The sequence below is a fragment of the Cyanistes caeruleus genome, chromosome 5, assembly GCF_971803275.1.
Source record: "Cyanistes caeruleus chromosome 5, bCyaCae1.hap1.1, whole genome shotgun sequence".
NCBI classification, from domain to species: domain Eukaryota; kingdom Metazoa; phylum Chordata; class Aves; order Passeriformes; family Paridae; genus Cyanistes; species Cyanistes caeruleus.
Genome location: NC_141705.1, coordinates 981,881 through 994,912, shown reverse-complemented (window position 1 = coordinate 994,912; position 13,032 = coordinate 981,881). Strand labels below are relative to the sequence as shown.

The following is a 13,032-nucleotide window of genomic DNA, read 5'->3' as shown; positions in this document are numbered from 1 at the left end:
GGCTGATAGAATCTGAGGCTGTTCTCTAGCACAGGATGGACAGGTGGGCAGAGGGAGGGAGGGAAGATTTAAGGAGCTGTAAAACAGCATGAAACATTTATGACTGGGGACAGCAAGAGCAGGATCCAGGATCACCTCAGCTGGATTTATCTGCTCACGCTCCACAGCACCCATGGTTTGTGTCCTCCCAGCTGCCAAGCAGCCAGCGAACCACCCCTATGGTCACCCAGTGACCTGAGCTGCCCAGACAGCACAGGACAGGGGACAAGGTCCCTGTGTGACTCTGCCAGTGTGAGTGATCCCCTGCCCTGTGCACCAGAATCCAGAGTTAAACCAACAGGAGCCCTGAGCTGACTCTGCAGGGCTGCAAAGCACCAGGAGCTGCTGCACGAGCTGCCCTGAGCAGGCACAGGACAAACACCAGTTACTGTAAATCCTTTCCACTTCCAGCTGGGAGAAGCAGCACGGCAGGGCTTGCACACAGAACCAGTGCCCAGAGGCTTGGGATGCCTGTTCTCCAAAGGGACACCAATCCCAGGGGAGTGACACCAATCCCAGGGGAGTGACACCAATCCCAGGGAAGTGACACCAATCCCAGGGAAGGGACACCAATCCCAGGGAAGGGACATCAATCCCAGGGAAGGGACACCAATCCCAGGGAAGGGACACCAATCCCAGGGGAGTGACACCAATCCCAGGGGAGTGACACCAATCCCAGGGAAGAGACACCAATCCCAGGGAAGAGACACCAATCCCAGGGGAGGGACACCAATCCCAGGGGAGTGACACCAATCCCAGGGAAGGGACACCAATCCCAGGGAAGGGACACCAATCCCAGGGAAGGGACACCAGCCTCATGGCTCCACACAGCCTGAAATCAGCTCTGGGAACAGGTCACACATGGATTGCTCACCCATCACATCAAACCATGCTCAGGAGTGAATCAAACGTGAAAAAAGGGAAAAGGGAATGAATCCAGAGCCCAGCAGCATGTTCCACTCCTTTATCCTTGGTGGATCTGTCAGGGAAGAGACTCCCTGGAAATGCAGAGCTGGGGAGGAGCCCCTGAGGTGCTGCTCCAGGGCTGCAGCTCCCACACCCCCACCCTGGGCTGGGAAACCAAACCCCTGTCCCAGGCAGGCTTCAGATGGAGCAGGAGAATCCCACGCTGGATCTGAGCATGGCTCAGCCAGGCACAGGCTCAGCCAGGCCCCAGGACAGAGGGACACAGCGGTGGCTCAAAGGCCATTCCCACCTGGCAGGGGAGAGGATGCCAGGTTTTCCCTGGACTCCTCCACCATGGAGCAGATTCCTCCAGGAAGCACAAAGAGCATCCCCCCAAGAGGAGGAGGAGGAGGAGCAGAGCCCACCGAGGGAGGACTCAGCCAGGCTCTGGGGGGACAGAGTCACCCTGGGGGCTCCTGGAGCAGGGACTGAGCACAGCTGAACTCAGCACAGGCAGCAGCACCAGCTCCCCCCATCTGGAGCTCTGCACAAACAGGACTGAGGGGTGTCCCGAGCTGCTGAGGTCATTCTGCAGCTGGGGGAAATCGGGGCCCTGGGAAATCCCTGGGAAACAGCGAGTCTGCAGCTTTCTGAGATGATGGAGGGTGATGGGCCAGCACTCCCAGCCACTGACACACCAGACCCAACATCCCAGATCTGCAAAGCTGGGATCAGACCACTCAAATATCTTAAAAAACAACAAAAGCAGAGCTTTCCTGCAGGAGAGCAGAGCAAGGGCCTTAAACTACTTAAACCAGCAGTGGCAGCTGGGTGAAAATGGGATTAACTGGGCAGGTAGGAGCAAAATTACACCCTGGGCCCTCTGCTCTGGGCTCCCAGCTCAGGGAAAATGCTAGCCTGGGGTCAGCTGGCCACCAAGGGTGTTATCCCTGCCCTGGTCACCATGGGTGTTATCCCTGCCCTGGTCACCATGGGTGTTATCCCATCCTGATCACCATGGGTGTTATCCCATCCTGGTCACCATGGGTGTTATCCCTGCCCTGGTCACCATGGGTGTTATCCCTGCCCTGGTCACCATGGATGTTATCCCATCCTGGTCACCATGGGTGTTATCCCATCCTGGTCACCACAGATGTTATCCCTGCCCTGGTCACCATGGATGTTATCCCATCCTGGTCACCATGGATGTTATCCCTGCCCTGGTCACCATGGGTGTTATCCCATCCTGGTCACCATGGGTGTTATCCCATCCTGGTCACCATGGATGTTATCCCTGCCCTGGTCACCATGGATGTTATCCCATCCTGTCACCATGGATGTTATCCCATCCTGGTCACCATGGGTGTTATCCCATCCTGGTCACCATGGGTGTTATCCCATCCTGGTCACCATGGGTGTTATCCCATCCTGGTCACCATGGATGTTATCCCAGCTCTGGTCACCATGGATGTTATCCCATCCTGGTCACCATGGGTGTTATCCCATCCTGGTCACCATGGGTGTTATCCCTGCCCTGGTCACCATGGATGTTATCCCATCCTGGTCACCATGGATGTTATCCCATCCTGGTCACCATGGATGTTATCCCACCCTGGTCACCATGGATGTTATCCCATCCTGGTCACCATGGATGTTATCCCATCCTGGTCACCATGGGTGTTATCCCATCCTGGTCACCATGGGTGTTATCCCTGCCCTGGTCACCATGGATGTTATCCCATCCTGGTCACCATGGGTGTTATCCCATCCTGGTCACCATGGGTGTTATCCCTGCCCTGGTCACCATGGGTGTTATCCCATCCTGGTCACCATGGATGTTATCCCATCCTGGTCACCATGGATGTTATCCCTGCCCTGGTCACCATGGGTGTTATCCCATCCTGGTCACCATGGATGTTATCCCATCCTGGTCACCATGGGTGTTATCCCATCCTGGTCACCACAGATGTTATCCCATCCTGGTCACCATGGGTGTTATCCCATCCTGGTCACCATGGATGTTATCCCATCCTGGTCACCACAGATGTTATCCCATCCTGGTCACCATGGATGTTATCCCATCCTGGTCACCATGGGTGTTATCCCATCCTGGTCACCATGGGTGTTATCCCTGCCCTGGTCACCATGGGTGTTATCCCATCCTGGTCACCATGGGTGTTATCCCATCCTGGTCACCATGGATGTTATCCCATCCTGGTCACCATGGATGTTATCCCATCCTGGTCACCATGGATGTTATCCCTGCCCTGGTCACCATGGGTGTTATCCCATCCTGGTCACCATGGGTGTTATCCCTGCCCTGGTCACCATGGGTGTTATCCCTGCCCTGGTCACCATGGGTGTTATCCCATCCTGGTCACCATGGATGTTATCCCATCCTGGTCACCATGGATGTTATCCCTGCCCTGGTCACCATGGGTGTTATCCCATCCTGGTCACCATGGATGTTATCCCATCCTGGTCACCATGGGTGTTATCCCATCCTGGTCACCATGGATGTTATCCCATCCTGATCACCATGGATGTTATCCCATCCTGGTCACCATGGGTGTTATCCCATCCTGGTCACCATGGATGTTATCCCATCCTGGTCACCACAGATGTTATCCCATCCTGGTCACCATGGATGTTATCCCATCCTGGTCACCATGGGTGTTATCCCATCCTGGTCACCACAGATGTTATCCCATCCTGATCACCATGGGTGTTATCCCTGCCCTGGTCACCATGGGTGTTATCCCATCCTGGTCACCATGGATGTTATCCCATCCTGGTCACCATGGATGTTATCCCATCCTGGTCACCACAGATGTTATCCCATCCTGGTCACCATGGATGTTATCCCATCCTGGTCACCATGGGTGTTATCCCATCCTGGTCACCATGGATGTTATCCCATCCTGGTCACCATGGGTGTTATCCCATCCTGGTCACCACAGATGTTATCCCATCCTGGTCACCATGGATGTTATCCCATCCTGGTCACCATGGGTGTTATCCCATCCTGGTCACCACAGATGTTATCCCATCCTGGTCACCATGGATGTTATCCCATCCTGATCACCATGGGTGTTATCCCTGCCCTGGTCACCATGGGTGTTATCCCATCCTGGTCACCATGGATGTTATCCCATCCTGGTCACCATGGGTGTTATCCCATCCTGGTCACCATGGATGTTATCCCATCCTGTCACCATGGGTGTTATCCCATCCTGATCACCATGGGTGTTATCCCTGCCCTGGTCACCATGGATGTTATCCCATCCTGGTCACCATGGGTGTTATCCCATCCTGGTCACCATGGATGTTATCCCATCCTGGTCACCACAGATGTTATCCCATCCTGGTCACCATGGATGTTATCCCATCCTGGTCACCACAGATGCCATCCCAGGCCCCCACAGCACCAATCCTGCCCCTGTTTTTGGCAGCACCAATCCCCCCTCCCCTGCAGCGTTCCGTCACTCCAGGCCATTTCCTCTCTCAGAGCTGCATTTTCAGCCCCAAACCATCCCAGCTCAGGGGAGCTGGTGCTCCTGGCATCTCCCAGACCCTCACCAGCCTTGCTGGGCTCTCTGACCACAGGGAAAAGGGCTCTTTGCCCTTGGATTCAAACTCCCCATCCCAAATCTACCCCAGAGCAGCCATTCCCTCCCCTCCCCACTGCAAGGTCTCCCTCTCCTCAGCCTAAGGACAGACATTCCAAGGACAGAGCTGCTGGGATTTGGCCTTGCTCAGGCCCAGCTCCAAAGCTGGGTGTGAGGCTCTCCCCCAGGACAGGCACGAGGAGCCAAGGCTTGGGATGGTCCCAAATCCCTGCCAGGGGCTGCCACGGCCTCATCCCACTGCTAACGATCTCCTGATCATAATTAAATGAGGGAGGAGGACACCACAAGCACAATGTGGGCTGACAGAGGTCCAGAGGGGCTGGAGGAGGAGAAGAGAGTGGGTCCATTCCAGGGGGAACACAAGGACAGTGCCATTTGTCACAGCAAGGAGGGGACGGGATGGGTCCCACCAGTGACAGGAAGGGACAAATGCCTGGTGTGGGGCTCAGTGAAGGAGACCTGGCAGGGATTTGGGACCATCCTTGGCTCTGAGGGAGCTTCTCACCCCTGCAAGGTGCCAACACGCTGAGCAGACGGGCAGCACCCATCACTGGGCAGGATGGGCCTCCTCAGAGAGCCTCTGGATCAGCCCTTGTCTTCTCCCAGCCCCCGTGCCCGTGCTCACAACCTCCTCCTCTGCTCTCTCTGGCTCCAAACCCAAGCAATTCCCTGTCCCTTTCCCTCTGAGCCTCAGAACTCCATCATGACACGGAGCAGAGAAGCCCCAGTGGCCTCGAGGACTTTGCTGGCCAAGTTTGGCAGCCGAAGGAAATGTCCTTTGGTGATGGAGAGGAAGAGGGAGCGTCCCACCCTCTGCCAGGGTGGGGATGCTGCAGCCCCACAGAAGCCCAGCCAGCAGCAGGTGCCTCCACAGCTGGGCAGGAACAGGAACAAGAAGAGGGAAGTGCAGCACGGAAGGGCTTTGGGGAAGTCAGAGCTGATCTAATTCTGCAGAAAGAACAACTCCCCCAGACGAGTTCCCCATCACGCCCGGCCCGGGCAGCAGCCAGGGAGCGACTGCAAGTCACTGCAGGAAAAGCAGAGCCAGGAATTCTGATTGCTGCTGCACTCCCTGCCCCTCAAACACAGATCCCAGCGCTGCAAAGCCCAGGGGCTTGAGCCCTGGCAGGTCAATGTCTGCACCTTTCACCTTCCCTGTGTCCCAGGGCTGGGGGATCTTTGGGATGGATGGCAAATGGAAATGGTTCTTCAGAGAGGGAGGGACCAGGGAAAGGCAACCAAGGGCTTGCTTTAGCCAGCCCAGGAAATCTTGGACCTTTGCTGCTTCCTCCCACCACCAGCCTCACCCTCACACAGCACAATCAAGGATATTTTGGGTTCCAGGCAGGGAGATCCAAGGTCCAGTCCTGGTGTTCCCAGGCACCTCCTGTCCCCTCCCATGCTGCCCACCCAAGGGATGCTGCACGCAGGCCAAGGGAAAGGTCTCCAAATCCACTGGAGAGAAACCTGGGACAAGGGCTGGAGGGACAGGGCCCAGGAATGGCTCCCACTGCCAGAGGGCAGGGCTGGATGGGATATTGGGAAGGAATTCCTGGCAGGGAGGGTGGGCAGGCCCTGGCACAGGTGCCCAGAGCAGCTGGGGCAGCATCCAAGGCCAGGCTGGGCTGCTGGGAGCACCTGGGACAGTGGGAGGTGTCGCTGCCATGGCAGGGGTGGCACCAGAGTGGCTTTACAGTCCCTTTCCACCCAAATCTCTCTGGGATTCTGATTCCACACACTCCCAGCCTGATGTGTGTTGGATGGACCCTGTCTCACTGGCTGCACTCCCAGCTTTCCCAGGTGGGCTGGCTGTGGAGGGGACAGTCCCTGCCTCGCTGCCGTGAGCCCCACCGGTGGCTCCAAGGGCATTTCCTGCATGCTGGGACACAGAAGCAACAGCAGCCCCGTGAGTTCCCAAAAATCCTCCTTCTCCTGGGCTGGATCCTGGTTTTGCAGGGACTGAGCACAGGACAAGGAACTGCAGGATGAGGCCAGGGGAAGGAGGTGAGGACCAGGAGATCCTGCCCAGAGTTCTCTGGATGCACAAGGCTCAAGCGCAAAGAGGGAAATGATGCTCAGAGCTTGCTTTGCCTGCCAAGCCCAACCCCTGGAGCTGCCCGAGTGTGGGACAAACCCTGGGATGGGGAGAGCTCTCAGGCTGCTCTTGTGCAACTCCAGGAGTTGATTTTCTCCTGGCAAAGCACTGAGATGACCCAGACTGAGCCGCACGAGGCAGCTCGTAAACACCCCGGCCTCCCTGGCGGCTCCTTCCCGGAGAAGAGTCCAAGTTTGACGGAACATTTTCCACCGAGCCCAAAACAAGGATAATAATTATCACCGGTGAAGTTTCTGTGCAATAAAAACCAGCAGGGAAATGAGAGCAAGGTCACCAGACTGACAATGGATCCTTTGCTGGAGCAGGCTCCCAGCCCAGCTGGCAGCGGGGCTGTGCCCGGCCCAGGACGGGATCCCAGAAGGCAGCGAGGGGCAGAGGCTCAGCCCTGTTATCTCCTCAGCACAGGCCTGGGTGGGCTCACCTCGAGGGTGGGAGCCTCTGTTTGTTTTGCTCTCTTTAATCTGGGAATCAAAGTTTCCTCCTGAACGAAGCTATTTCCAGACATCGGAGCTGGCTGGAAGCTCCCAAAGAGCCAGAACCCCCTGAGCTCCCCATGATCCTTCTCCCACCTGGCTGGACAAGCTCCAGCCCCTGGGATTGTCCTCCAAAAACCTCTCCAGGCTGCAGAGCTGCCAGCCAGCCTCGGGACACTGCAGCGAGCAGAGGGGCTCAGGGCACAGAGCTCCCATCGTGTTCTCCGTGCTCGCCTCCACCCTGGGGACCACGGGGGAAAACAGAGCTCTTGTGATCCTCAATGTCACAAGGGGAAGTGAGTTTTCCTTATGCAAGCACAGCTACAGGAAGGGAGGGAGACAGACAGCAAATGAGGGAATCATGGAATGGGGTTGGGCTGGAAGGGACCTCAAAGCTCATCCCATCCCACCCCTGCCATGGCAGGAACACATCCCACCATCCCAGCTGGATCCAATCCCAGTGTCCAGCCTGGCCTTGGGCACTGCCAGGGATCCAGGGGCAGCCATGGGAAATGTGGGAATTGCAGCCCAGGCAGGAATTCCTTGCCAAGATCCCAGCCCAATCTCCCCTTTCCCACTGGAAGCCATTCCCTGGCTCCTGTCCCTGCAGCCCTTGGCCCCAGTCCCTCTCCAGCTCTCCTGGAGCCCCTTTAGGCCCTGGAAGGTGCTGGAAGATCTCCTTGAAGCCTTCTCCAAAGCCCTAGGGACCTCCAGCCCCACAGCCTGGATCCCCCCTGGCTGCAGGAGCGGTGTCACGGGGTGACCACGGCCTGGCACGGTCCGGCCAGGCTGGACATTGCTCCCGTGGGATTAACGGCCTCTGACGAGACCTTGGAGATGCCAAGACCAAGGACCGAGCCTTGGTGGGGCCCCTGCTTTGCACAACCCACAAAATCCTCTCCCCCAGCCCATTCCCAGGCCGTGGAGCTGCTCCACGTCCCCCGTGGCCGAGCCAGGCCCCGCAGCCGGAGCTGGTTCCAATCAGGCCCCGAGAATCCCGAGCTGGCTCCTCCGACAGCGCCCGGCCTCCGGCATCTCGCTGAGAAAAGCAAAATAAACGCCGTGGGGAAAATCCCAGCCAGTATTGCCGGGGTTGTTCATTCCTGCTCCCGTTTTAGGGCAGTCTCCAGGGCTGTGGAGCTCTGTTTCTCCACGGAAAAAGTTTTTCCAGGCTAATCCCAGCGCTGCCCTGGTAGGAAGGCGAGGGAGGCTCCTCTCCAGGCCCGCAGCTTTGGGCAGCAAGCCAGCAGAATTCCTGGGATTTGGGGGGCCAGGGAGCAGGGGGGACGCTCCCAGAGGCACCGCCAGGTCTGCGTGGAACAAAACCCCCAAAACTCCTTCCCTAAAGGAATTTCAGCCACATTCCTGCATTTTTGTGCTTGGCAAAGGCTCAAAAACATTTTGATTGTTTTAATCCCTTCTGGGGAAGGAGGAGGATCAGCAATTCCCCCTGGAGGCAGCACGGGGTTGGGGTCTGGACCTCCAAATTGGGGACCCTCCATCACAAACCGGGTGACAACGGAGGGGCCACTGCAGCCATCAGGGGACAAGGCACAAGGAGCAGCTGTGCCACGGCTTCCCAGGAGAGACAGAGCCGGGGTGCAGAGGGAGCTGCGGCCATCCTGGTCCCCAGGACCCCTGTCCAGAGGGGCTGGATGCTCTGGTGCCTCGTCCAGCACGATTCCCTTGCAGGGCCAGGGCGGGACCCCTGTCCCACAGCACCTTCCTGGTCATGTCCCATCATCATCCCAGCCATGTCCCATCATCATCATCCTGGTCATGTCCCATCATCATCATCCCAGCCATGTCCCATCATCATCATCCCAGCCATGTCCCATCATCATCATCCCAGCCATGTCCCATCATCATCCTGGCCATGTCCCATCATCATCATCCCAGCCATGTCCCATCATCATCCTGGCCATGTCCCATCATCATCATCCTGGCCATGTCCCACCATCATCATCCTGGCCATGTCCCATCATCATCATCCCAGCCATGTCCCATCATCATCCTGGCCATGTCCCATCATCTTCCCGGCCATGTCCCATCATCATCCCAGCCATGTCCCATCATCATCATCCCAGCCATGTCCCATCATCATCATCCTGGCCATGTCCCACCATCATCATCCCAGCCATGTCCCATCATCATCCCAGCCATGTCCCATCATCATCATCCTGGCCATGTCCCATCATCATCCCGGCCATGTCCCATCATCATCATCCTGGCCATGTCCCACCATCATCATCCTGGCCATGTCCCACCATCATCATCCTGGCCATGTCCCACCATCATCATCCTGGCCATGTCCCACCATCATCATCCCAGCCATGTCCCACCATCATCATCCTGGCCATGTCCCATCATCATCCCAGCCATGTCCCATCATCATCATCCTGGCCATGTCCCATCATCATCCTGGTCATGTCCCATCATCATCATCCCGGCCATGTCCCATCATCATCATCCTGGCCATGTCCCATCATCATCATCCCGGCCATGTCCCATCATCATCATCCTGGTCATGTCCCATCATCATCATCCCAGCCATGTCCCATCATCATCCCAGCCATGTCCCATCATCATCCCAGCCATGTCCCATCATCATCCTGGCCATGTCCCATCATCATCCCAGCCATGTCCCATCATCATCATCCTGGCCATGTCCCATCATCATCCTGGTCATGTCCCATCATCATCATCCCGGCCATGTCCCATCATCATCATCCTGGCCATGTCCCATCATCATCCCGGCCATGTCCCATCATCATCCCAGCCATGTCCCACCATCATCATCCTGGCCATGTCCCATCATCATCATTCTGGCCATGTCCCATCATCATCCTGGCCATGTCCCACCCCTCCCAGCATGTCCTTCCTGGAGCATCCCCAGGCCCTGCGATCCCCCGAGTCCTGCCGTGTCCTTCGGGGGTCACACGGGGCAGCCCAGCCTGGGGACACGGTGCCAGGGCACAGGGACCCTGTGCCACCCTCCCTGCTGCAGGGTGAGCCCCACCCTGATCGCTGTGGCACGTCCCTGGGGTGTCCCTGGAAGCCGAGATGTCCTCCCTGCCCCAGCAGGGTGCCCAGGGAGCCCGCAGTGCCCGTCCTGGGCGAGCCGGTGACAGCCGCGCCGGGCACCGGGGGGGGCTCCGTGGGCGACCCCGCTGTCCCTCCAGGGCTACCGGGGATGCCGTGACACCACTCTGGGACACACGAGGAGCCCGGGACGGCAATCCCGGGGCTCACGGGGGGGTCCAGGAGCCCACCCAGGCCCGCCCGTCCCCGCCGGGCCGCGCCCCTCACTCACCGCTCGTCGGGCTCGCGGCCCCGCTGCCGGCCGGGCTCCAGCGGCACCAGGGCCTGGCCCAGGAACCGGTCCATGCCCACCAGAGCCCGGTGCATCACGGTGAGCAGCAGCCCCGGGCAGGCCCCGGGCTCGGGGGGCAGCTCGAAGGCACATTCCTCCCTCCACTCGGGGCTGCCGCCGCTCTTCTCGGCCACCGAGGTGCTGTACTTCTCTCGGCCCAGCTGGATCACGGTGTACGCGTCGCTGCCGCCCGCTTTGCCTTTGCCGCCGCCGCCGCCCTTGCAGCGCAGCCCGCGGGCCCGCACCACCGTCACCTGCACGTGCGTGGGCAGCCAGGCCGGGCAGCCCTCGGCGGGCAGCGCGGCCGCCCGCAGCAGCGCCATGGCCGGGCCGGGCGGGGCAGGGCCGGGGAGAAGCGGCCGGGCCGGGCCGGGCCCCGCTCCGGAACCGCCGCTGCCGCAGCGCGAGCGACACCGGCCCCGCCGGCCCCGCCCACAACGGCTCCCACCGCGGCCCTGGGAGGCTCTAACCACGCCCCCGTGCGGCTCTAGCCACGCCTCCGTGCGGCTCTAACCACGCCCCCGTGCGGATCTAACCACGCCCCCGTGCGGCTCTAGCCACGCCCCCGTGCGGCTCTAACCACGCCCCCGTGCGGCTCTAGCCACGCCCCCGTGCGGCTCTAACCACGCCCCCGTGCGGCTCTAACCACGCCCCCGTGCGGCTCTAACCACGCCCCCGTGCGGATCTAGCCACGCCCCCGTGCGGATCTAACCACGCCCCCGTGCGGCTCTAACCACGCCCCCAAGCCCTCTGGCTCCGCCCCCTCCCTCTTTAGCCCCGCCCCTCCCGGCCCCAGCCGCGCTCCAGCCCCGCCCTGCTTGCAGCCACAGCACCGCCCCACCCGTCTTGGCCCCGCCCCTTCACACTCAGGCCCCTCCCATGGCCCCGCCCCTGTGAGGTCACACCCATGAAGTCACACCCAGGCTGCCACACCTGGGCGGTCACACCCACACAGCCACACCCACACAGCCACACCCACACAGCCACACCCATGGCGCACACACCCCCACGGTCCGGGGCACCCCCTCACCACATCCCTGCTGTGACTCTGCCACAGGTATGGTGTGCACATGAGTGTGAGCACAGGTGTGTCCCTGCACAGGTGTGTCCCTGCACAGGTGTGCCATGTACATACAAGCACACAGGTATGTCTGTACCCAAGTGTGCTCATGCACAGGTGTTTCCATGCCCAGGTGTTTCCATGTCCAGGTGTTTCCATTCCCAGGTGTGTCCATGCCCAGGTGTTTCCATGTCCAGGTGTGTCCATTCCCAGGTGTTTCCATCCCCAGCTGTGTCCATTCCCAGCTATGTCCATTCCCAGCTGTGTCCATGTCCAGGTGCATCCATTCCCAGCTGTGTCCATGCCCAGGTGTTTCCATTCCCAGGTGTTTCCATGCCCAGGTGTTTCCATGTCCAGGTGTTTCCATGCCCAGGTGTGCCGCTGCCCACACCCCACCCCTGCACACCCCACCCCTGCACACCCCACACCTGCACACCCCACACCTGTGTGTGCCCCCCCGGCTGCCGGAGCCCCCAGGGCCGTTGTGACCCCGCGCACGCCGGAGCAGATTCCCGGTGTCCCCACGGCTGGTGCCCGGTGGCACCGGGCCAGGCCTGGCCCTCCCCTCCCACCTGAGCCGCGGTTCCCAGCCCAGGCCAGGTGAGCCCCAGGGCCCCAATCCTCACATCCCATTAATCCCCGGCCGCCGCCGTTCCGTGCCCGCAGCAAGGTCACCGGGCGGTGACCCCGGTGTGATGAGGGGTGACTGGGGCAGTGATCCCGGTGTGATGAGGGGTGGCAGTGGGGGTGATCCCGGAGCGAGGAGAGGTGACTGGAGAGGTGATCCCGGTGTGATGAGGGGTGACTGGAGAGGTGACCCCAGAGCGAGGAGGGGTGGATGGAGAGGTGATCCTGGAGCGAGGAGGGGTGACTGGGGCAGTGATCCCGGTGTGATGAGGGGTGGCAGTGGGGGTGATCCCAGTGTGATGAGGGGTGACTGGGACAGTGATCCCGGTGTGATGAGGGGTGGCCGGGATGGTGATCCCGGTGTGATGAGGGGTGGCAGTGGGGGTGATCCCGGTGTGATGAGGGGTGGCCGGGATGGTGATCCTGGAACGATGAGGGGTGACTGGGGCAGTGATCCCGGTGTGATGAGGGGTGGCAGTGGGGGTGATCCCGGAGTGAGGAGGGGTGACTGGAGCGGTGACCCCAGAGCGAGGAGGGGTGGATGGAGCGGTGACCCTGGTGTGATGAGGGGTGGCCGGGATGGTGACCCCGGAACGTTGAGGGGTGACTGGGACAGTGATCCCGGTGTGATGAGGGGGGACTAGAGCAGTAATCCTGGAGCAATGACTGGCGGCCGGAGCGGTGACCCCGGAGCAATGAGGGGTGGCTGGAGAGGTGACCCCGGTGTGATGAGGGGTGGATGGGGTGCTGATCCCAGTGTGATAAAGGGTGGCAGGAGCAGTGACCCCGGAGCGATGAGGGGTGGCCGG

The 13,032-nt window shown here is 60.0% G+C and overlaps 1 protein-coding gene across 1 annotated transcript in view; it reads right to left on the bottom strand.

Annotated features, from left to right (window-relative positions):
* Positions 1–10,964, bottom strand: part of RAB11FIP5 (RAB11 family interacting protein 5) — a 46,531-nt gene extending 35,567 nt beyond the window's left edge. Inside the window, exon 1 of the mRNA XM_086888579.1 lies at positions 10,477–10,964. Within this exon, the coding sequence (XP_086744705.1) occupies positions 10,477–10,859 (383 nt within the window). The 5' untranslated portion in view covers positions 10,860–10,964. The remainder of the gene's footprint in view (positions 1–10,476) is intronic.
* Between the last annotated feature and the right edge of the window lie 2,068 nt (positions 10,965–13,032).